This window comes from Pseudorca crassidens, chromosome 15 (assembly GCF_039906515.1).
Source record: "Pseudorca crassidens isolate mPseCra1 chromosome 15, mPseCra1.hap1, whole genome shotgun sequence".
In the NCBI taxonomy this organism is placed as follows: Eukaryota; Metazoa; Chordata; class Mammalia; order Artiodactyla; family Delphinidae; genus Pseudorca; species Pseudorca crassidens.
Genome location: NC_090310.1, coordinates 31,639,490 through 31,662,002, shown reverse-complemented (window position 1 = coordinate 31,662,002; position 22,513 = coordinate 31,639,490). Strand labels below are relative to the sequence as shown.

Below are 22,513 nucleotides of genomic sequence, written 5' to 3'. Positions count from 1 at the left end.
GACAAGATCCAACTCTATGTAACTGGACCGAGGGGAATACCGCAGGGCACACAGTGCCTGCCGCGCACACCCAGACCAGACCAGACCGCCACACTCACCGTCTTGCTGCCGTCGGCCTCGTTATCCAGCATGGCCGGTCGTTTGGTGCCATTGCTCCTCGCCTGCATGGGCCACAGTCGAATCTGATCTTGAGGAAATCCCTGGAAATCATTACAGTTAAATTAGTTGAAGCAAAATCAGCTTATATTTTAATTCAACATCAAGGAAATGATTCTATGATTATAAGGGGAAAAAAATCATGATTACAGCTCTCCCTGCTGGTATGGGCAACAGTGACCTGGCCTTCGGGATCTCTGGTGTCCCGGAAGTTCAAGCCCATTTTACCAAGGGGGAGGCGGGCGGAGGAGGGGGAAATTAGGGGAGATGCCAGAGGGCACAACCCGGAAGGGAAGGAACTCTGGTCCCAAGCTCACTCTCAGGTGGTGTCTGGACACAGTGCCTGCCTCCAAGGGCAGGATCCTCCAGGGTCCAGTTATGAAAAAGGAGAGAGAACTATCAACAGGAGGACGGGCGCTCACCATGGTCTGAGAGAGGTTCTGGACAAACTCAGCAAGCGAGGAGTTTTTCAACACTTTGAACACAGTGTATTTCACTTTTTCTTCATCGTACATATCATTTCCTTGATGGCCACAAAACTGGTCCTCTGCAACAATCTGCAAATAGGGATGAAAATGCAGAATGGAGTTTACACCACTAACACACACAAGAGAACCAGGTCAGGCTGATCGAAACCAAGGTTCAAATGCTAAAACTAAAAACAACTAGTGCTGGGCTTCCCTGGTGGCGCAGCGGCTGAGATCCGCCTGCCGATGCAGCGGACGCAGGTTTGTGCCCCGGTCCGGGAAGATCCCACATGCTGCGGAGCGGCTGGGCCCGTGAGCCGTGGCCGCTGAGCCTGCACGTCCGGAGCCTGTGCTCCGCAACAGGAGAGGCCACAACAACAGTAAGAGGCCCGCGTACCGCAAAACAAAACAGACAAAAGAACAACTAGTCTTTTGCTTTGATGAACCTTCTACAGAAGACCCAAGCAGAAAAGCACCAAAATGACCAAGAACTAAATCAGGTACGAATATTTGGAAACCCTACATATTTCCATGCAGCCATTCTAAACTCATCCACAAACATCAACTAGAAATCCATCTGGATGGTGATCCCCAAATATGATAAAGCCAGGATGCACATGTACCTTTTTCTCCAGGTAGTCTGTTTGTTTGTTAAAACAAATGCCTGTTTCCTAACTGCAACTAAATCATGAACCAAAACCACCTGGCAGTTCACCCCCCACCCCCCCAGCTGCCAGAGCTCTCCCTGCCAGGCCTCATCTGGGTTCTGCTCACCCTTCCTTCTCTGGTCCCCTGCATGCTTTATAAACACTAAGACACCGCTGCTCTGGCAGCCTGAGTCCTCTCACATCTAAGCCCATATCCTGAACTGGAAAGAACATTCCCAAAGGTCAGGGAACTGGCCTGCAGTTCCTCAGTCGCACGCTCAGGGGGCTGCCCAGACACGTCGCCGACGCCCTGGCCCGCGAAGCAGCTTCGCGCCTGCCCAGAGGCTGACCTGCACTTGCATGTAGAGATGGGCTTCCTGCCGCTCCTTCCGCTTCTGAGCCTCGATCCTTTTCTCTTCTTGTAATCGTTCCACCAACTGCTGAGGGATATCATGGTCGGTGACAGCTTGTAAAACCTCACCTGCAGGACAAACACATCTTCCTTCACCTCTGTGCACGTCATTGCAAATAAAGCCACCCTTCAAAGTAAAATTACTTGGCACCCTGGGTCCACATCCAAACCCGCAACCCCAATCCAGCTGCTTCCAGATGATGCTGTAAGGCAGCATAAGCAGGCAAGTGTCTGGACAGGTGGCTCTAGCTTAGGTCCACTGTAACGTGGTATAAAATGCCCCAGCGGGCGAGACTCAGGGCCCAGCCGCGAGCTTGGCACAGCCAGGGCACGACACACCCGCTGCACTCACTGAGCTTCGACTCCCGGATGTAAACCAGCATGTAGGCGTTGGTGCAGTGCCGCACGGAGAGGTCGTCGTCGTGGCCCCCGTAGTTGTGCTCGATGGCCTCCTCTTTCGTACACCTGGACACCACGTCATCGTCAAACTTACACCACTGCAACGGGGAGCAGCAGAGATACGGCGCTTTGAGGAGCACACAAAGTAAAAGGCAGCATTCTCCGAAAACACATGACCTGCCTCAGGTGACCCTCACAAAACTCGCCAGCACTTCTGCCGTCCTCATCCCACATTCTGGAGAAATTGCTAATATCCGTCCATGGGCAATTTCTGTAATGTACTCAAATATCCTAAGCCTCAGCTTAGGCTCCATCTCTGTCCACTGTGGATGGAGTCGTTTTAAATGGCACTAACCCTACAGTTACAGGTTCCGCATCTGGTGCCATGAGGGTCCTGCCTTCAAATCCCCTCGGCATGAGCTGGACGGGCTCCACCTTGGCTCTGTTCCTCACTGGCCCTGTGGCCCTGGACACAGACCCCAAGACCCTCATCTGCTCCTCCTGGTGAAGATCACGTGATGGGATCCACGTGAACCAGGCAAAGACCGCGCATTACATCGCGCGGGTAATGGGGCGCGTGCGATAACACACAACCAATGCGGGCCCGTGAGTGCGGGCCACAGATGATTATTCTAAGTGGAAACTAAGTGCCTCATGTTAGATGTAAAGGGATCCTATAAGGTCCAACGTTCAATACCAATAACGAGATGTATATATCAAGTACAATCATAATTTACCATCCACCTTTAAAAGTATCAGGAACATACAGGCACAGAGGCCAAGAAGGGATCCTTCACTATCAAGGCCAAGTCTGAAGCTGAGCGTCACTGAATCCCCTACACAGCATCACGTCCACCCTCCCCAGCACTTACTTTGCCATCCCCTTTAGGGTTTAGATAAACCACATAATGTCCACCATGATTATCTCCACTATGAACCAGGACTGCATGAAGAATATAATTTGCAGGGTCTTTAGGATCCGTTTTTTGCAAAAATTCATCAAGTGGTAGCTGTTCGGGGAACTCAAACCTATTTAAAATAAAAACATTTTAAGAGAAATCCAGGTTTCATTTACTTGTAAAATATTTCACCTTTAGGCTTTACTCCTTGGCTAGACCTTCTAATTCACTGGCTCCTCTTTACTTGGAAAGGGCAGCTCCTACTCATCACAACAAATTATTCACACGTCAACAAAATCTGAAGCTTGATTTGAGAAAAATACCTAAAAAGCACTGACACACCTAACGGAATTTTAAATTCCAGGATATTACATAACAGTCAGTTTGTGTGACAAAAACACACTGACTTTTCTAGGATGTGGATATTTCCAAATGTTGTCATGAACGGGGGCGGCGGGGGGTGCTTGAGAGGCAGGAAGAGCGTGAGGTGGGTGCACAAGGACCGTGGTGCTGAGCAGAGCACGAGCCTGGGCGTGGAGGGGCAGCTGCCACCCAGCACGGCCCTTGGGAACTCAGGCCCGGCACTGCCAAGTGTTTTGAATGCCAGATGCCAGAAATCTGGACTTTTATGTGAAATCTCACGACCTGAAAAAACGTTGGCAACTAATTCCAATAAAAATAGAAAGAAAACCAAGGTGAGGACCCAACAAAGCACACCAGCAGGTTGGGCCTAGCTTGCAGGCTGCTGGTCTGTGAGGTCTGCCGTCTCAAGAGACCCCACGGAAAAGGGCAAGAACAGACGAGCAGGCCCGGCTGGTGGCAGGTGATATGATCGAGTCACACTCTCCGCCGAGTTTCCGGGGTGACTGACCAACCTCTAGGAGGCTGGTTATTGTCAGGCTGTACCCCCTGACCAAGGAGTACAAAGTCACTGCTCCAACTAATCAGGGTACAAGTTCTGTCTCCTGAACCAGACAAAGCAGTGTGTGGTAGCAACCTTTTAACTGGTACTTTAAGGATCTATAAAACACCTGGAATGGGGGACACACCCACCTACGCCAGCATTTCTGAGGATTCTAGCACATTCTATAAGCCTATACCAACTGAGAGATAACATATTGGCGAATCCTATGTAAACCAATAGTGTAATAATAGCAAATGCCACTTCTGGGGAAAGCAAAGCCTGTGCAGCAGAAAGTACCCTCTCCCCACAGACTTCAGTCTGCCACAGTGTAGACAGAGGGGCTCCCTGAGGAGGAGATATGGTGGAAGCAGCCCCTGAAATTATCCCTTTAAAAGCACAGTTCTTGGGACACCTCGGCAGAGAGGAAACCTAAATAAATCAGAGATGAGACCGAAAACAGAAAAACTAAACAAAGCACTGAGACTAACCCCCTAAATCAGGATGATGGGTAAATCTTAACTCTCACATCCCACTCTAGATTACCTATCATTGATCTTGATATTTTGGTCCGTCTGAGGGTCATACATAAATCGCATCAGTTGTAGGTGTAACACTGGTGGCAATGTTAGGAATTTCACACCTTTCTCTGCTTCCTGAACATTGAAAAAGAAGCACAGGTTTAGTTTACCTCTACTTATTTCTCGAAGCAACAAAAGCAACAGCGTTTCACAGCAAGGGTGGAACACGTTGGGAACTTCTGGTAGGGAGATGGGCACAGGGTGCCTTTAAAATGTTCTGTGTGTGGGATTTCCTCTTAGTTTGCATTATACTCTATCTTGATGTCCAGCGACAGGGGAACAGTGAAGTAAACTACAGCTCAGTCACTTGTTGCCCTATTAACACAGTCATTAAACACTACGAAAATTCTGGAGAAACACGGGAAAATCAAATGGAAAAGCAGAGGATTATGATTATGTGAATGAGGTGTGCCTATGGACACCAGAACAGAATAAGACGAGCACGGTCTGGGTTGGGAGAACTGCCTGTGACCGCCGTCCTTCCCCGTGAGCACGGTCACGTGCTAACTGTTCACTCCTGCTTCTGAAGACCCCTCCGACTCGGTATCAGCAAGGCCCTCTGACCACCGTCACAGCCTCTGCCCAGGCGTCACCAGCCTCTGGGGCAAAGGACACCCCGAGCAAGGCCTCTGTGGGAGAGGCCCAGCCTCACTCCTCCCCCCACCTCAGCCAGCTGAGTCCTCACTCAAATAAGCCTTCACCAAAGCCAGTCACCACCAGGCCATTGGCGGCCCTCAGCACGGCTGTATTCCTTCGGAGCTGTAAACCTTATTTCCAACACTGGCTAGAACACACCCACCTGGAGGAACTGGTGTCCTAGGTGGCAATGTTCTCTGTTGTACATTAGCATGGTTAAGGAAACTGGGTAGTTCTGGGAAGAAAAACAAAAACCCAGGAACCTACTGCCACACAAAGGAATGGCACGGTTTTAGTACAACTTGAAACAATAATAGAAGAATCATGTTTCTCAGCCACTGTCCATTGAGAATCTGATTCTAAAATATATTTTGTTCACCCAGAGCCAAAAATATCCAGTGTGGATGAGGGCAACTCTGTGAGTTGACTCAAGTGTTTCCTAAGCAAATCCAGTGGCATGTTTGCCAAGTAACTTACTGATCTACAAATCAGTGGCCTGACCAAGCAGGACAGCAGGTCTGTGACCCACGGCAAAATGGGCTCACCAGCACCGTGAATTATAAACGTGCGAGCTTGGTAAACCCAGGATGGTCCGAAAAAAATCATATATTAGTTGAGCCAGTGAGTCAAGGTTATGAGGCTGCAAGACAGACCTGGAGGGCTGGACCCTGAGGATGCCGCTGACCCACCAAGCAGCCTGACCAGGCCACAGCCCGGGCCCCTCCATCTGACCATGCACTGCCGCTTGTTTACAACACTCATTGTTCTGCCAGAGTTCCTGCGGGGCCTTGTGGAAAACAAGCAGGGACACCGAGTATGGAACAATAACAGAAAATGCACTCCTCGTTCTGGAAGTCAGGATCCTCAGAAAACTAACTGACACTCCACTGCGGCGGCGGGAGAGCAAAGCACCACCACCAGCCAAAACCAGAGTCCCAGTGACTAAGCAGTTCTATCTGTGACTAGGAGAAACTGAGGGAAGCTCTGGCACAGACACCAGTGAAGTAAGGGGCAGAGTTGTGGATGGAATTGGGGCAGGGGGGAGGTGGGGGGGGTACACGTGTCGGGTGATGGTTCTGCCTCTGGTAGCCAGGAGGCACAACACCTTCCCCACCCCTGCCTGTCTACACCAGCAACACGATCAGAGCTAACACAACGTCCAGACTGAGAAATAAAATCCTTTTGCGTTCTAAACACCAGCGGCATGTGAAAAGATACAAGTGAATGTTTAGTTCACAGTCAAGCAAAAGATCTGAAAACAAAGTGGAAAGATACAGCGGGACACTAGCACACAATCTCCAAGTTACCTGCAAGCCATGCTCCCCGGCATCGTATTTATTGTCACCGTCTAGTTGTTCTACTGCCACGTAATCCACAAATGATTCAAATACTTTCAAGAGAGAAAGAGAAAAAAGTCAGCCGAAGTTATCACTAAAGCTTTGATTATAACAGTCAATCAATCAATTCAGGCACGCCAGGGAGGAATGTAAATAACTGTAGCTGTGAGCACAGGTCTGCAACTTCACCGATCCAGCAAAAGGTGTGAACTCTTAAGGCCACTGAGGGTGTTACGTGATAACATGGAGTCAATGTTTTAATAAACTTAAGTAATGTTAAAGTACAAATTTTAACCCAAACACTTATTCTAAAGTCAGTGCAGAAAGAGAGCAGGCATGTGGGAGGGTGGGGTGGGGGAAGAGGGGGAGTTTGGAAGGGGACACGGGCTTCTGCTGTGAGAGGGAGTAAGAGCGGAGGCTCCTGTGCACAGCACGGGGACACGGCTGATAACGCTGCCACGTGTAAGTCAAGTTCATTGACCAGAAGGCAGTCATGCTGTCACAATACCTGAGCATACCAAATAACCATGATAACACTTTAAACACCTTACGATCCTGTCACTTAAACCACAATAAAGCTGAAAAGGAAGAAGGAAGAATCCATCCAAGGATGATAGCCAATGGACCAGGAGGTAGAGTCTAGAAAGAGGTCTACACAGATGCGAAGGGCTCGCTGCTGACAAAGGGGCAGCAGAGCACCTTTGGTCCACTCTGACCATAAGCAGAAAGAAACTATTCTGGGTGGACTGTAAATAAACAGAAAAGAGAAAAAAGTAACAGATAAGAGAATTATCTTAAGACTTCAGGGCAGGTGTTCTCAGACACAAAAAGCAAAGATTGATACCCTGATTTCACTACAGTTATGACATTCTGTTAACCAAATGGGCACACTGCAGGAGTGAAAAGGCAAGCCCCACGCTGGCGGAGAGCCCGAAACCCAGGCGAGCAGCAGCGAACACAGCCCGTGAAGAACTCGCGCGTTGTGGCCGTGAGGGAGTAACAGGAAGCGCACTCCCTCCCTTGCACTGGGCTCCATTACAAGGCCAACAACCGTATTCACACGCTAGACAACAGGCAGGACAGGATGTGGCCACTGAGAGCCCTCCAACGCCCCAGCTCACTGCGTGGAACTTCCAGGCTGCAGCGCAGGGCAGAGAAACCCCAACGGGCCCCAGAGTCTCCCTGAGACAGGGTGGGGATTTCAGGGGCCCGAGGCAGTGGCCACGTGCAGGACGGAGGGCCCTGGGGAGAGCCACGCGGGAGAGCCCCGGCGACGTGAGAGGCTCCTCCTGGTCTCGAAGGAATCAGCTATCTCCAAATAACGAAATGTGCCCCGGAACAAAGGGTAAGAATATCCAATACCCAACAGGATAAAAATCACAACAGCTGGCATCCAATAAAAGATGACCAGACAGGCAAAGAAGCTGGAACTCACAGCCAGAGATGGAAAGCGAATCGATGGAGACAGATCCAGAAATCACGGAATTATTGGACCAGGACATCAAGTTATTACGAACTACATTCCATATGTTCAGGAAGACACCCAAATTGCCAATAAGCATTCGAAAAGGTAAAATCTCCCCGACTTCCAGGGCAATGCAAATTGAACTCAAGATAGCACCATTCTCCCACCAAAACGCCAGTCTGACGACTGACGGCTCTGGAGTGGATGTGGAACAACTGCTCGCACCCTACTGGTGGAGCAGAAATGGATAAACTGCTGTATCTGCTAAGCTCGACATATACACACAGGCCCTACAAGCCAGCATTCCACTCACCGTAAATGCACCAGGGGCGGACACAAGACCGGCCAACAAGCCTCACACCTACCAGCCTCACACTGAAAACAACCCGAACACCCATCAAGGAAAGAATGGTTTCAAACATTTGTGTTATGTTCCTGAAGTGGAATACTATAAAGCCATGAAAATGACCCGATACTGCTGCTCAATATAAGGATGAAGTGCATGGAGGCAACGCTGAGAAAAAGAAAAGAGAGAACGAGACACATACCCTACACGATGCCATCAACGTAAATAAATACCACAAAAGTAACCGAGGAAAGAATGTCAGCAGGCCAAACAGTGGTTTCCTGTGAGGAGGGGGAGGCAGTGACCAGGAAGGGCCACCATCTTGCTTTGCAAATGTTCTGCTTCTTGACCTGGGTGGGGTCACCAGACTGTGTTCACTCAGTACCTTCATCATTTGGGCAATTTTCTCTACACTGTATTTCAATAAAAACCACCGTGTCAATGAAGCATTATACCAAACCAAATTACGAAAAGGTGGTGGTGCCATTATGTACACAGAACTTACTATTTTTCTTTCCTTTTATACTTAGCTGGATATCATAATAATCTTCTCTTCTATCAGATCGGTAGTCTACTTCTTTACACTGGATATATGACTACAAATAAGGAAAATAAGATGGCTTAAGCATTAACCGTCAAAATATTTGCATGTTTAAAATCTTTAAAAATCACTCTTTAAAACTGGTTATCACATACCACCATCTTGCCTCTGAATAATTTAGGTATGGTGCCTTCTACACACGTGCCTTTCATCTTATTTTCCACATTATCAAGCAACTGGAAGAGAAAGTTTTGGCTTTCAGAAAATGTTATGCTTAATTAACATACAGTAATTTGAAATGTGACTAGGAAATTTCAATGGTCAAAGAAATTCTAGACTATAAATATTATGACCTTTAGCATGCAATTATCAAAAACATACAAAAATCTTCCTTGGTTGGATATTTACAAAAATATCTACATGCAACAGTTGAGATTAACCCTCTATACAGCCTTTGGAATGAATTAGTAATCTGTAGTGCCTTTAGAAGCATTTTTTATATTCATTTTACCTCTGTGGAAAAGCATGTAAATTGAGCACTAAACTTAACTCGTATTGGTCCACACCAAGAGATTAATGAGGTTGAGCCTGTCAACAGGATTGACTGGTTTGTCCATGGATATTTAATGAACTGGATTCAATCCAGCTAGTGCTGCAAAAAAGAAAACACACCTTGCCCAGCCAATCACCTTGAATAGCCATTTCATGTTGTGTGTGAGTGTGAGTCTGTGAGTGTGTGTGTGTGTGTGTGTGTGTGTGTGTGTATTTCTTTCATCACAACTGGAAGAGTGCACGTCTGCTAGTGACTAGAGATGGTCTGGGGGAAGATCCCCCACACAGAGGTCTGCCTCAACCAGAAGTTCTGTGCCAAGGCGGGGTCTGGGTCTTGTGCTACAGAGTAAGAACAGAAGTCACTATTCTAAAGTGAAGTGGGATCATCAGGACAGCTACTCAAGCCAATCTGTTGTTTCTTGGATTAGTAACTCTGGTAATTATGCCAACTTAACACATTAAAAGTACACTACCTATACTATTCAAATTTACATTTTCCCTCACACTTCCCTATCAAATAATTTTTCAGTCTTTCTGGTTTTAAACTAGATACATGCTGTCTTTTCTTTCTAGCCTAGTTCTGGTCCTGAACAAAGATGGGCATAACTGGAATGATAGTGACTGAAGTAGGCCTGAGGTTTTTACTTGGTAACAACTTCTGACAGTGCTTCAAAATATGAAATGTAAGTAGTAAACAATTCCGGCTGAAAACTCACCACTCGACAGAGTTCTTGAACATCATGTTGCATGAAGCTATCTAACGTTTCCCACCTTAGAGAGATAAAATGAATTTATATTTAAACTTCCAGATTTCAAACAAGAGTAAATTAACAAGCAACTCAGACTAAAAAACCGAACCATGTAATTAGTCATTATTCTTAAATTTTTATGAAGATTATAATTCAAAGACAAACTGAATTTTATCCAGACACCAAAACTTTCACAACTTTATACTGTTCTGAACATCTTACTGCAAGGGGAGGTCGTGTTTGCAAGTAAATGTACAGAAACTTGGAGACCATATGTTATCCTTTCCTTGACAGGTAAACCTAAGTGGTGAACTGCTTCTCAAGCAAAATTCTAAAAGCCTCCATTTCCAAAGAGGTCAAACAAAGGACACTGATAAAATGCCCTGACATACTCAAGTGCCTGAGCTCTGCTCTCAACCCTTCCCCGTCCACTAACTCAGCCCTCGAGCAGCAGAATGGACAGGTCTCCCAACACATACCCGAACGACTTGGTCAGCTTCTTTGTTCCTACGGGCTTATCACTGTGCTGTAATTCATAGAACACTCTTTGCAATGCTAAAGGGACGCTTTTGGATGAATCGTCGCCCTCTGTCGGCATCATGTACACAGCCTAAAAGAATTGATTCAGAAATAAAAATGGAATTTTATGTGAAAGTATCATTTCTAACACCACAATGACGAAGGCAGTTGGGTAGGGCTTTTAACTATCCCCCCCCCAAAGGGTCAAAAGGTCTTTTAAAAATCAAGACAGTGAAAAAAGAATTTTAAAAATGACTTAAGGCTCACCATCCAATGAGAACCACTTCTATTTCATACTTCTTAGAGCAGAGCAACATTTTTTAACTTAACATGACTTTGAACAAAAGAGTTGATGGAACTTCAATGCTACTGCAATTAACCACACTCAACTATCCCCAAGATATCATCCTATCTTGGTAATTAACGCTGCCTGGAAGAATGGTGCGAAAAGGACACGCCAGCAGACCAGCCAATGGTCCCCCCAACACCAGGAGTGTGTGCTGCCTGCGCTGCTCCCCTGCTTGCACGGCATTCCTAAAGGGCAAGTAACTATCCTCCGTTAGATTTTATATTTTTTAGAAGTTTTAGCTATAGTAAGTGAAAAATTAAGATTCCTGACCAGGAGTTTTTCAACTAATCAATTTTAATATAAAACTTTTCAAATGTTGCTGCTAATGACTTTCATATTTTTTAAAAAAGCTTTTATTATTTCTAGCCCAATAAAGTTAGGTTTGTCGGCTGTGGTAAACTTTTCATCACCTAAGTTAGCTTCACAAGCGTCCGAACACTGAGGAATAGAGCTATGTATAAGCATAAAGCAGGGGCCTCCCTGGAGACGCGGCAAGAGACAAGTCTGGTGACGGGGCTTTGCTTGCCCCTTAATACTTGAGAGAAAAGGGTGGGTGGAAGGTTGAGGGAGAGAAACACCATCCATTTACCTTTCGCAGTTGGTTTGTGAAAAATAAAGTCTGCAGCAGGCTGTTCATGTAACAAGTCGCTCCCTGATTCTTTAAACCGACATAGCCCGTGTGCTTCTTTGAATCCCACCTACAAGATCAGTTTGAGGTTGAGGGAAAACTGCACAGGACACCTCCTTGCTTCTGCAACGTGTGTGGGCGAGGGGACTGGGGGCCGGCACCTCACTGCTCTGCACCACCACCTCCTTCCCACCATCCTGACACGGGGTGACGACGTCCGAGCACCCGCCTCCAAGTGAATAACTCGTTGCCAGGCTGGCAGTTATCACACGGCTCCCTCCGGCAGTCACCAGTTTTGTCTGCTCAAGCACGTGGGCCAGTGCGAACTCAGCCCGGCACCGGAGAGGCGGCCTCCGCGCGGTGTGCTGACAGCAGCAGTGCCATCATTTACCCAGAGCAGCACTCTCAGAGAGGAGTTCAAGTCTATTTCTATCAAACTGAGTCCCAGTGTGGCTCCCTCACACACACATCGGCTCACACGTGTAGTCAGCACAAGACGGGACGGAAACAGCCGAAACCCCTCTTTTCTGTAGCGTCCCGTACACGGAGAAGGACAGGCATGCATACCGGCAGGTTCAGACCTCAATTCCAAGAGCCGTTTCCCTTTACTCTGTTATACAGGTGGTTGGTTAGGAGAGAGAACAGTCTGCACCCTCTCGCCCCCAAGAGTTAACAGGAAGCAGAACAGCCCTCCCCAGCGCTATCCCCTCCCCCTCTGTGCACGGTGCAAATGTGTGACCACTGCTAGACATTTACTGTGAGTTCAGGCCAGCAGGACTCTGATGCCGGGGGTAAGAGGTTTTTGCAAGACTGAACCAAGATACCTGTTTTGATTGGTAAGTCTGAAAAACCCAATCTACTTTCTTAGTCAAAAGATGTATCATAAGCATAGGGGGAATGTTTTCTAAAGGAAGGGGAAAAACCCCACAAAAAGTTTAACTAGAAATACCACCTTTTTACCCCCCACTCCTGGTATCTGAATACAATTCAAGGGTATGTTTCCAAAAGGCTACTCAAGAAAAGCCTGATTCCTCTGATATCAGCCCAATGAATATGAAAACTAATAAATCTTATTTGTTTGAAAATTTCCCAGGGCCACATGCAGGCCACCTTAGCCAGGACCTGAATGACCTGACCGCCCTTCTGGGCTGTCGGCTGCCCATCCCACCCGGGTCAGCCTACGCACTCATGCCAGAGGAGGGCCACGTGGGAAGAGGAAAAAAAACGGGAAGAGACAGGGGCGCCTACACTTGACTCCTTCCCACCTAGGCTGCACTTTATTTCTTCGCTCGTTGGCCTTAAGAGTCCTGCTCGTCTACAACCTGATCCCAAGGCACCATCTCAGCCCTCTTCACACTCTCCTAGTGCCCCGCCCACCTCAAACTTCCCTGCCAGGTGTCCTTACTCACACCCTTCTCCCCACCTCCAAATTCCCCCGGTCATTCCTTATCAATCAAGGACATCCTCAAGGACATCCGACACATTCTTCAAGGCCGACACCGTGCTCTTGCCCACAGACCGCCTGGACCCAGGGACGGAACCCTCTCCTCCCAGCGCCATCCACACCACAAAATAACAGCACATCTGCTGCTGCAGTTACTGCCGTCAACTCCTCTGCCCGAGTGGTCTTGGAGGTTCTTCGAGGACAGAAAACCATGGCTGCCTTGTTCAACATAATTATATTCCTAGAGCCCAGCAGAGTGTTTGGCACATAGAAACTGCTCAATAAATCCGCCACACAAAGGCATGAACGTGAAGCTGGCACACGTCCGTTGATCTGGTCTGTGTGCCAAGGGATGAGCACACAGAGGGTGCTTATCTGCTGTATATATGCACCTCTGCTCCTTTCACTAGAATTCACAACATCTCTTAATAGCATCCAATTAAAGGAAAACTTACGCAACTCCATGGGGGGCATCCGCCTGTACAAAGACTTCAAAAGTAACTTTGTCATCATCTATAAATCCTTTCTCAGGATCAGTCACTTCCTATAAAAAAAATAAGAATATCCAACTTGCATAAGAACCCGCAAATGCTCACTTCATTCCAAACAATTACCCTGTACTTAATCAATTAAAATACTACTTTTTCAAAACACCTAAATTGTGCTTCTAGTTTTGCAGTGCCTTGGCTTGTTTTAAATAATGTTCTCTGAATGAAAACAGCAAAAGCTTGGATGTCTCCTGGAGGAATGGGAGGTGTCAGGGGCTCAGCATCCACTCAGCAGGCAGGGTCTGGGGAGGCTGCCGAGAACCCACTAGAGAGCTGAGCAGGGCGTTCCTAAGTCCTACTGGCTTCCACCTCTGCAAAAGCAGCCCAAACGCGCTGACTTGAGAATTCACTGGTTACAGGAAACCACCCTGCACTATGCCTGCCTCAGTATTATTTCTTTTAAAGGAAACCTAGCCTATCAGGAAGGCTATAAACTACCTTACAATGTTTGACCAAAACACCGAGATGAAGTCCTGTTGGCTGCTAAAAACCTGACGTAGGAAACTGGAGAAAACACGTTTTCAGTTACCTATCCAACTTACAAAGCAAACATTTTGATCCTATAATGAATAGATGGATGTGAAGAATGGAGAATTAGGGAACAAAGAACAACGCTCAGATTATTCAGTCTGAGTACATTGTTACTACTTACACTCCAGGCCATGAAATTGGAAAATCCCCAATCGTTCTCTTTATGGAAGAACAAATGACTGATACGCCGGCTGAACGACTTCTCATCATCTCTGTAATTTATGATCTTCAGCACCGCTTGTGCATGACAGGACCAAGACCTGTTCAGGGAGGACAATCTAAGCCTCAGTCGACAGATTTACCTGACTTTTACACAATTTTTAAAACAGCACACAAAACCTCCCATATTTTTTCCTTCTATTTTTTAGATGGAATAAGGGGACACACATTATCTTTAATGGAGAAAAAAATGTGAAGAGGGTCTGGCAGTGCCCTTGTGTGATCTGGAGTGATTTAACTCAATGCTTTATGTCTTTTTTTTCTTTAATTTTTAAAATTTTATTTATTTATTTTTGGCTGTGTTGGTTCTTCGCTGCTGCACGCGGGCTTTCTCTAGTTGCAGTGAGCAGGGGCTACTCCTCGTTGCAGTGCGTGGGCTTCTCATTGCGGTGGCTTCTCTTGTTGCGGAGCACGGGCTCTAGGCGTGCTGGCTTCAGTAGTTGCGGCACACGGGCTCTAGAGCTCAGGCTCAGTGGTTGTGGCTCACGGGCTCTAGAGCTCAGGCTCAGTAGTTGTGGCGCCCAGGCTTAGTTGCTCCGCGGTATGTGAGATCTTCCCGGGCCAGGGATCGAATCTGTGTCTGCTGCGTTGGCAGGCAGATTCCTATCCACTGTGCCACCAGGGAAGCCCCTATGTCTTTTTAATTTCTAAAAGGTTTCAAGTTTTTTACTGGTATCTATAAAATACAAGTGTTTGAACTTTAAATACTGTCCTTAGATTTTACAAGAGACAATAGCTTTTTGGTCAGATAATAGTTCTAGTACCTAATACGGCTATTACTTGAATAGAAGAATGATGATAAAGCTATTTTTTAGGTGAACAGACCTAAAGCTGTAGGCTCTACTAATAAGTGTCACTCCTGCCCCCCTCAGGTGCTGTGAGGCTTCCACACCAGGCTGTATAGGGGGCTCTGAGCAAGGATGCCACCACCCGAGAATAACTGCAGGTGCGGTTGTTTGGGGCAGACCCCAAAAGGGTCCCTGGATCAACGTGTAAAATGTTTAAAAACCAACTTAAAGTGGAGCTTTTATAAAGGAAGGTTTTGACTGAACTCATTAGACTGAGCTTTTTATAAAGGAATGTTTCGACTGCAGACTCATCAGAACAAGGGCAAGGGCAGTGTTGTTCCCGCGGGGATGCCGCTCGCTCGGGATGCCATCGCTGGACATGGGCTGCTGGATGTTTCCCAAACTACCGTTCAGGCTCAAGTTGTCTGTCAGACTAATAAAACCAATCCAGCCTCAACACTCATCAGATCAGATCATAATGTGAACGGAACACAAGAAGTAAAAATTTGGCCAAGGCCCTGACTGCCCCATAAAACTGGCTTCTTAAACACTCAAGTAAAGCGGAAAATGAAAGCTTTGGCAGAACAGCTGGAACCAGCGCCCTTTGGGGAACATCTTCATCAAGGGTGCCAAGGGCCATAATTGCGGTGGCAGGGAGACGTGGTCAAGGAAGCAGCTTTCCCGTGGGTTCATGGATGTGGAATGAGAAAGGGTGACAGTGATCTGGAATCCATCCCTTCAATCTCTCAACTGTGCTTCTGATAAACGTTGAACAGCGACACTTTGCTTTTTAATTTTAACTTTCTGAATAACCCATAGAAATTGGTTAACATACAGTGAGGATGTCTGCCTGAAGAATTTTCCTTAACTACAATTTCCCCCCCTAGCAGTTACTGGTAGAATAAGAAATACACCTGGTAATCCAGCAGTCAGCTAGTCCAGATAGGCCCTGATTCCATGTTCCACGGGCAGGTAGATTCTAACACACAAAGTTCAGTTTATTTGCAAGAAAAATATACACCTTTTCTAGTTTGGATATAGTACCTACCAGTGAGTTTTAAAGAGGGAATTGTATTTAATATAACTTAAAATCAAATGACTATGTAAAGGCAGAAAGGGAATTCAAAGAGAAATCCAAAATTCAAAGAGGCCAATTTGGCTTCCAATAATGTACTAGAACTACTTGCGGATTTGTAATTGCATCATTTAAACTGTCTTACGTGGAATCAGATTCAGCATTGCACTGGAGAAAGAATCCTACGCTTTTTTGGTGTGATCTGTCTGGATAAAAGCGTGGCATCACCATAATCTTCCATGGCAGATTTCGCACAAAACACGGAGGGCTAAGGACCGACTCACTCAGTCTGCTGAAGCGCTCGACAGTGAACTGAAAGGTTGCCTCGGAGCGCCAACTCGTGTCTGCAAGAAAACGCTTTGTCAATCACCAAGCCCGGCATTGTCAGACAACACTGAAAGCAGCACAAACCTGGGTTAACCATTCTATATTCAACTGCTAAAATCTAACCCTTTGGGGAAAGGATAGCATCATTTCCAATTTAGTAACAATCTAAAACTGTGAGATGACATATAGTTTGTGTAAATGAAATCCCAAACTCAGGGGGCTAGCAACACACACCTGCATTCCCCACCAGACGAGCTCAGTGTGATTAAGAATGTCTATTCTACTCTGTCTTTAATTCCCAAGTAATCCGCAGTGAGTGGAGAGACTGGAGAAAAGGAGTAAAACTTCTCACGTCACATCTGTTCAAGGACAGGACTTGAGGAGGAAAAGAAAAGGGCTTGAGACTTGGGCTGAGTGTGGAGAAGAAACATGAATTTGCAGGCAAACAAGAACTTCCGAGGAGTGGGCGACAGCCATTCCTGGGAAGCGCAGCACTGTTTAGAGATAAGAAGATTCCTAAGAAGTTAGCTAAAAATAAATGTTAACTTCATTAGTTCACAATTTTGGTGAAATATCAGACTAGATTCTCTAAGGGGAATTATTTGAAAAAAAGAAGAAACTGGCATTCCTTTTGACGTGAACAAAATGAACTATTAAATTTACTCAGCAAGACCAAAGGCCAATTTAAGAAATCAAGATTTCCTCCAATAAAATGCAAAGCACTGATACAAATTCAACTAAAAGTCACACTTGGAATTCCAGCTTTTTCTGTTGCTGACTATTCCTTTCAAGTGACCCAGGCTGTGGATTAGTTTTGACAAACCCAGCAGTGTCCATGCTTCTCCAGCTCTCCCCGTGAGGGGAGCAGCTCTCCCAAGGCCACCCGCCAACCTGTTACCGGCCAGCACTTTTATAAAATATAATAAAACTGCCGCAGGAAGGCCAAATTGCTATACAAGTTTCTAAGCGCTTCCTCTCTCTGTGCCTATCTCGTGGCAGATTGGGGACAGTTCACAGGCCCAGGGGCCAAGGGCCACACTTGGTCTATAGAATAACAGGAAGGCCTTCTCTGGCTGAGAAGCAGGTGCTACTTTGACATCCCTGACCCCACGCACAAAGTGGGGTTCGCAGGTCTGTGCCCTCAGCCCGTCTCTACACTTCACTCAGGTCACTGCGGTGCAGACTTCTCCGCACACAGAACTGCCTCCACTGTGACTGAATTTGTTCTTAGGAAAACATGTCCATCAGTCCTCATGAGAGGGTAGTATTCTTTACCAAAGAAATAAAACCCAAAAGGATGTGTAACAGCGCTTTTATCTTCGTTTAAAGGCTCTCTGTCCCCATCTTTTTTTTTTTTTACTACCCGTAACCTGGCTCAGCTGTTAGCAGAGAGGCCCTCAAAGGAAGAGCAGCTGGATGGGTGCGTTTTGCATTCGAGCCTCCTCAAGGGGCAGGTATTACCCTCATCCCTTGCACAGATGAGAGTCCACGGAAAAGACAAGCAACTTGTTCCAGAGAATGAGGTCCAGAATGGCTGAGGAGAAGAGTGGGCCACTCCTCCACAGCCACACAAATCATATTTGAGCAGCATCTAAACCCCACAAGGTAGGCAAGGGCAGGTGTTACTTAATTCCCACTTTACAGATGAAGAAACCGAGGCCTGCTGAGGTTAAGTGGCTTATCTCATCCAAGGTGTTAAGAAGTGAGCACAGGGGGTCTCAGTACCCAAGATCTGGACACTGAGCACAGTGACCCTGCCTCTGGTTTGTAAACTGCCATCCTAGAGTTTAGGTGACCAAACGCAGAGCCCAATAAACCCGGCCTGCTGTACAGTGATGGCAGGACACACTCCTGGGACCTAAGGACATCATGTCGCAAGCCCCCCCCACCCCCAACTCACCTACTTGACTGTCAGTTACCATTCAGGTCTTTGTAGGATTAGTTTTATACAGACAAAAAAATGATACACATTATAAATGCCTTTTTGCTCTTCCTCCCGACCCTTTAGTCAAATTCCTCAATTTATCTTAAACATTAAATAGGACCACACGATGGGGAGCTCAGCACAGCACGCATCCAGAAGCGGGCTAGCCCTCCAAGGCCAAGGCTCTGGGTCTTGAGCCTGGCGCCACCCTGGCCCCCATGTGCAGTTCACACTTGCTGAATCACACACTAGATGTGAGATTCTGCCTCATGTTCAACGCACAGGATTATCTTCCAAAGTATGCTAATGAGGAAGTTTAACATGAGATTTCATGTGAATAAAAATGTCACCACCCCACAGCTCCAAGCTCTTCATACTGTGTGGCGTTGGTGGTACAGAGGTGAGCATAGCTGCCTTGCAAACTCTTCATAACTAACTGAATAACTGAAAACCTGTATTAAATACCAGGTCAAGACAGGAGGGTCTACAAAAGAGAAGAAGACGTGAAACCCATCTCTGGCAGATAGGGCCAGCCTTGTTACCCTCCCCTAAGGGAGCTACATGAAAAAATGGGAGGAAGGTACTCGGGATTCCATGTACTATTTGTGCAACTTCCTCTGTATCTATAATTGCTTCAAAACAAAACTTTTTTTTTTTTTTTGGTAAAAGTAGTATACTTGGGATTATGAAGGATACCTTGTATCCTGCAGGATTAGTGTTTCATCCAAACAGAGACTCTAACCTGCCTGAACACCACAGAGCACTGACTCACCTACTCCAGCATCTTATCGCAAATGACAAGATGGCAAGCTCGTGCTACCTGCTGCCCTCAACATATCTTGTCAGAAATCTCGACAACCCACCACTTTAGGTCTTTTTAAAAAAATGGCAGGCCTGAGGTTTCCCCAAATGGCGCTCTTGCAGTAACTGTATCAAACATCGATTATTCATTCTAATACAAGTCTTTCCAAATCCTAGTTAATTCCCAGAAATAAGTTTTTTTTCACGGGTACCAACAATCTAGATCTACAACAATCACTCTCTACCTCTACTAAACATTTTTCCAACCTGTGTTGCTAGCCACTCAACTACTGTGTAAGAAACTCCCCCTACTAAGAAGGCCTCTCTGTAAAAATCAGATTCTAACTCAGTGTTTCCCATACTGTGTGCCCTCCAAAGATGTTAAAAGGAGATTCAGCAAAAACAGATTCTAACGTTCAGAGGCTTGGGGAATCATTAACAAAAAAAGTCTTTTGAAGAAAGATGTTAGGAGGCTGACAGCTTAGACGTACTTTAAGAAACATGCTTAAGCCAGCACTCCTCAAACTTCCTAGATTTTTCTGATCACTTTTCACAACGCACATATCCTGCCATTAAGTGTTTCAAAACACCTATCACTACTGGGAAAACGCTGCTGTAAACGAAGGCTTCTACTCCTAGAAACAGAACCATCTCCCTCCCACCCCCCTTGCCATAGATACGATCTTTCTCTCTCCTGACCCTGGGCCTTTAGAAAGGCCAGGAACAAAGCGTTACTGAAGATCACTTCTACTTTCTCCTGTAACATGCTTTTCCCGTCTGGTAATTCGCAGTAGGAGCATTTCTACTTTTAGGTTCTATAGCACCATTATTTACTACCAATAATTTAGTAAAATTTGCCTCAAAAGGGATTTTATGTACATTATGATCTCCTTATTGATTCTCAAATGAGGCAATCTGGGGCCCCCAGGAGACTTCTAGCCATGTTTAGAGACATTTTCGGTTGTCACGACTGCACAGGGGGTGGGGTGGGGTGGGGTGGTGGTGGTGGTGACAGGTGACACTGCCATCCTACAAGGCACAGGACAGTCCCTTCCAACAAAGAAGTATCCACCAAAAAAGGCATCAGAGGCCAACAGAACCTGCCCTTTTATCCACATCTGTCTCCTCCCAAGCCCTCCCCGTAAAAACACCTGGGGAAAAACGAGAATGAAATTGCTCTGTGGAAACCAGACCGGGAGGGCTCTGATTGGATTGGACCGCTCACTGCTCCAGGAGAGACTACAATCGATTCCTGACTCACGCCTGGTACATCAGACCTGGTCATGCCTTCCCAACTGCACTCTCTGAACCTCTTTTGGCATCTCCAGGGTCTGAAATAAAACCAAGAGCCCAGCAACCAAGAGACCACACCCACACCGTTGCCCTCATCTGCGGTGGAAAGTGCACTCCACAGGTAACAAAGCAGCGGGTCAGACCACGCCTCTTTACCTTCCTCAGATATTGCCTCAGCCAGCTGCCAGGGGTAAACCGCACTGTGAGAGAACTCTCAACTACGGCTGCAGTTTCTCATGGAGGCTGAACTTTTGGCAGGAGGTCTGAACAGCAGTCCTTCTGGTGGTGCAGCCCGTGACTGATGGTTTCTTTCAACTGCCCCGTTACACCCCTGGGAAGGACACAACCCTCATGAGGATTGATGGACATGCTTTTGACAGAACATGGTTTCATATTACACTGCAAGATTCCAGGGGCTGCATAAAGTGATTACTGGCTGCTACCTTCTCATGATTTCGACCTGGCAAATGCACAGGTCGCACAGTCTAATAAATTACAGTGAAGAAATAGCCTCAAAAGAAAGGCTTTCCTAGGCACAAAATGTCCATGCACGTACAAATGCATACACTTTCCACAGAGAAGATAAAGACCAAAAGTCAGTCTGGGGGACAAAGCCCAAAGCTCGATTCTGGTTTTGCACCTAACCGGAGTGGGGAGAGATTATTAGCTACAAACAACTGATATACTTGCTACAATAAGAATGCAATGGAAAGCCACGTTCCAGTGTCTAGAAGTATCGTGCTGCAGACGAGAAGGAAAGGACAGTAAGATATACTTGTGTTCTGAATACTAGGAGTGGCTGAAAAATTAACTGTAGGCCTGAGCAAATACCCATCTATTACAAACTCCTGTATTTCAACCTTCTCTCCTAGGCTGGGGAAAATCAACTTACCTTGAAATCTGTAGGCAACCTTGAAATTTGAAACCAAAACAGGCTCCTAAATTATCCTCAGATACAACCTCCTGAAAACTAGCTACTCTTAAGAAACTCAGAAGTACTCAAGGAAGAAATGTCTGTTTCCGACAGTTTTTTGCCCAATGCGCGTAAACAAAGCCCAGGTACTTACCGTCCTCCATGTCTTCCTCTGTGTTGTTGTGCCCATCACTCATGGCTACATTCCCGTTGATAACAGGGTTTTGAGTAATTCTTGGTGGGTCATCTGCATCTCCAGCTTTAAAGAAAACAAAGAAATTCCATGATTTTTACCTTCATGGCTTGAATTAGATTAAAAATATATATATATACTTGTACTCTGACAATTTCCAGTCACTATTAAGTTCCAATTGTGCCCAAATAATTGCACTTTAACCCAAAAAGTATTTACTAGTATGTTTACTAAATATAAACTTTTGTTTCTTTCAAAATGCTAAATGGGACTTGAAAACACATTACACCTCACAATAATCAGCTCCATTTGCGATGACCTTTATTTTGACATAGGTCCACGGTTTAAAAGAAGAATTTTAAAAAGGCTTTGGCGGGATTTAGGATTTAAATAGCCTCTACTGCCCATACTTCACATTTAAATCCTGTCCTTCCAGCATGTCAGAATAGCTCACTGCAACTAATGCTGTTCTGTTTGCCTGTACAGTCGGCTTTCCTTGGTAAATCAGACACTCCAATAGAAATTAAGTGTCTCAACTACAAACAGGAGATGTGGTTTTTTAAATAGCTGCACAGTTGTGTCCTTGGACTCCAATACTCAGCCTTTACACCATTAGGATCAGCAGTCAATCTGATTCAGCACCATGGAGAGCACCCTCCCCTTTCCCCTCTAGACAAACTCCAAACTCCAATTGTCAGGTTACTTTTCTCAAATAATTCCTGAATATAAACCATCCGATTTTCCTTCTTAAGCATCTCAAAACACACGTTAGAAATCCTTGGAAGCTAAGAAACAGGTATTACTACTCAAATTTAGACCACTGCCACTCCTGATACTTTTGTTTTATTAAATATCAATATATACAGTTAATTA

The 22,513-nt window shown here is 46.1% G+C and overlaps 1 protein-coding gene across 2 annotated transcripts in view; it reads right to left on the bottom strand.

Moving 5' to 3' along the window:
• USP7 (ubiquitin specific peptidase 7) overlaps positions 1-22,513 on the bottom strand; it is a 57,307-nt gene that overhangs the window by 9,621 nt on the left and 25,173 nt on the right. The window contains exons 1-17 of one of the 2 annotated variants that reach the window (XM_067706658.1): positions 21,602-21,706; positions 20,691-20,865; positions 16,335-16,533; positions 14,229-14,367; positions 13,484-13,572; positions 11,546-11,654; positions 10,568-10,698; positions 10,056-10,110; positions 8,943-9,023; positions 8,752-8,842; positions 6,406-6,488; positions 4,428-4,537; positions 2,954-3,110; positions 2,035-2,179; positions 1,621-1,751; positions 579-713; positions 99-200 (exon numbers count right to left, since the gene is read on the bottom strand). In XM_067706658.1, the coding sequence (XP_067562759.1) occupies positions 99-200; positions 579-713; positions 1,621-1,751; positions 2,035-2,179; positions 2,954-3,110; positions 4,428-4,537; positions 6,406-6,488; positions 8,752-8,842; positions 8,943-9,023; positions 10,056-10,110; positions 10,568-10,698; positions 11,546-11,654; positions 13,484-13,572; positions 14,229-14,367; positions 16,335-16,420 (1,644 nt within the window). In that variant the 5' untranslated portion in view covers positions 16,421-16,533; positions 20,691-20,865; positions 21,602-21,706. Of the gene's footprint in view, positions 1-98; positions 201-578; positions 714-1,620; positions 1,752-2,034; positions 2,180-2,953; positions 3,111-4,427; positions 4,538-6,405; positions 6,489-8,751; positions 8,843-8,942; positions 9,024-10,055; positions 10,111-10,567; positions 10,699-11,545; positions 11,655-13,483; positions 13,573-14,228; positions 14,368-16,334; positions 16,534-20,690; positions 20,866-21,601; positions 21,707-22,513 lie in introns of those variants that run through there. The other variant, XM_067706657.1, reaches the window with a different exon arrangement.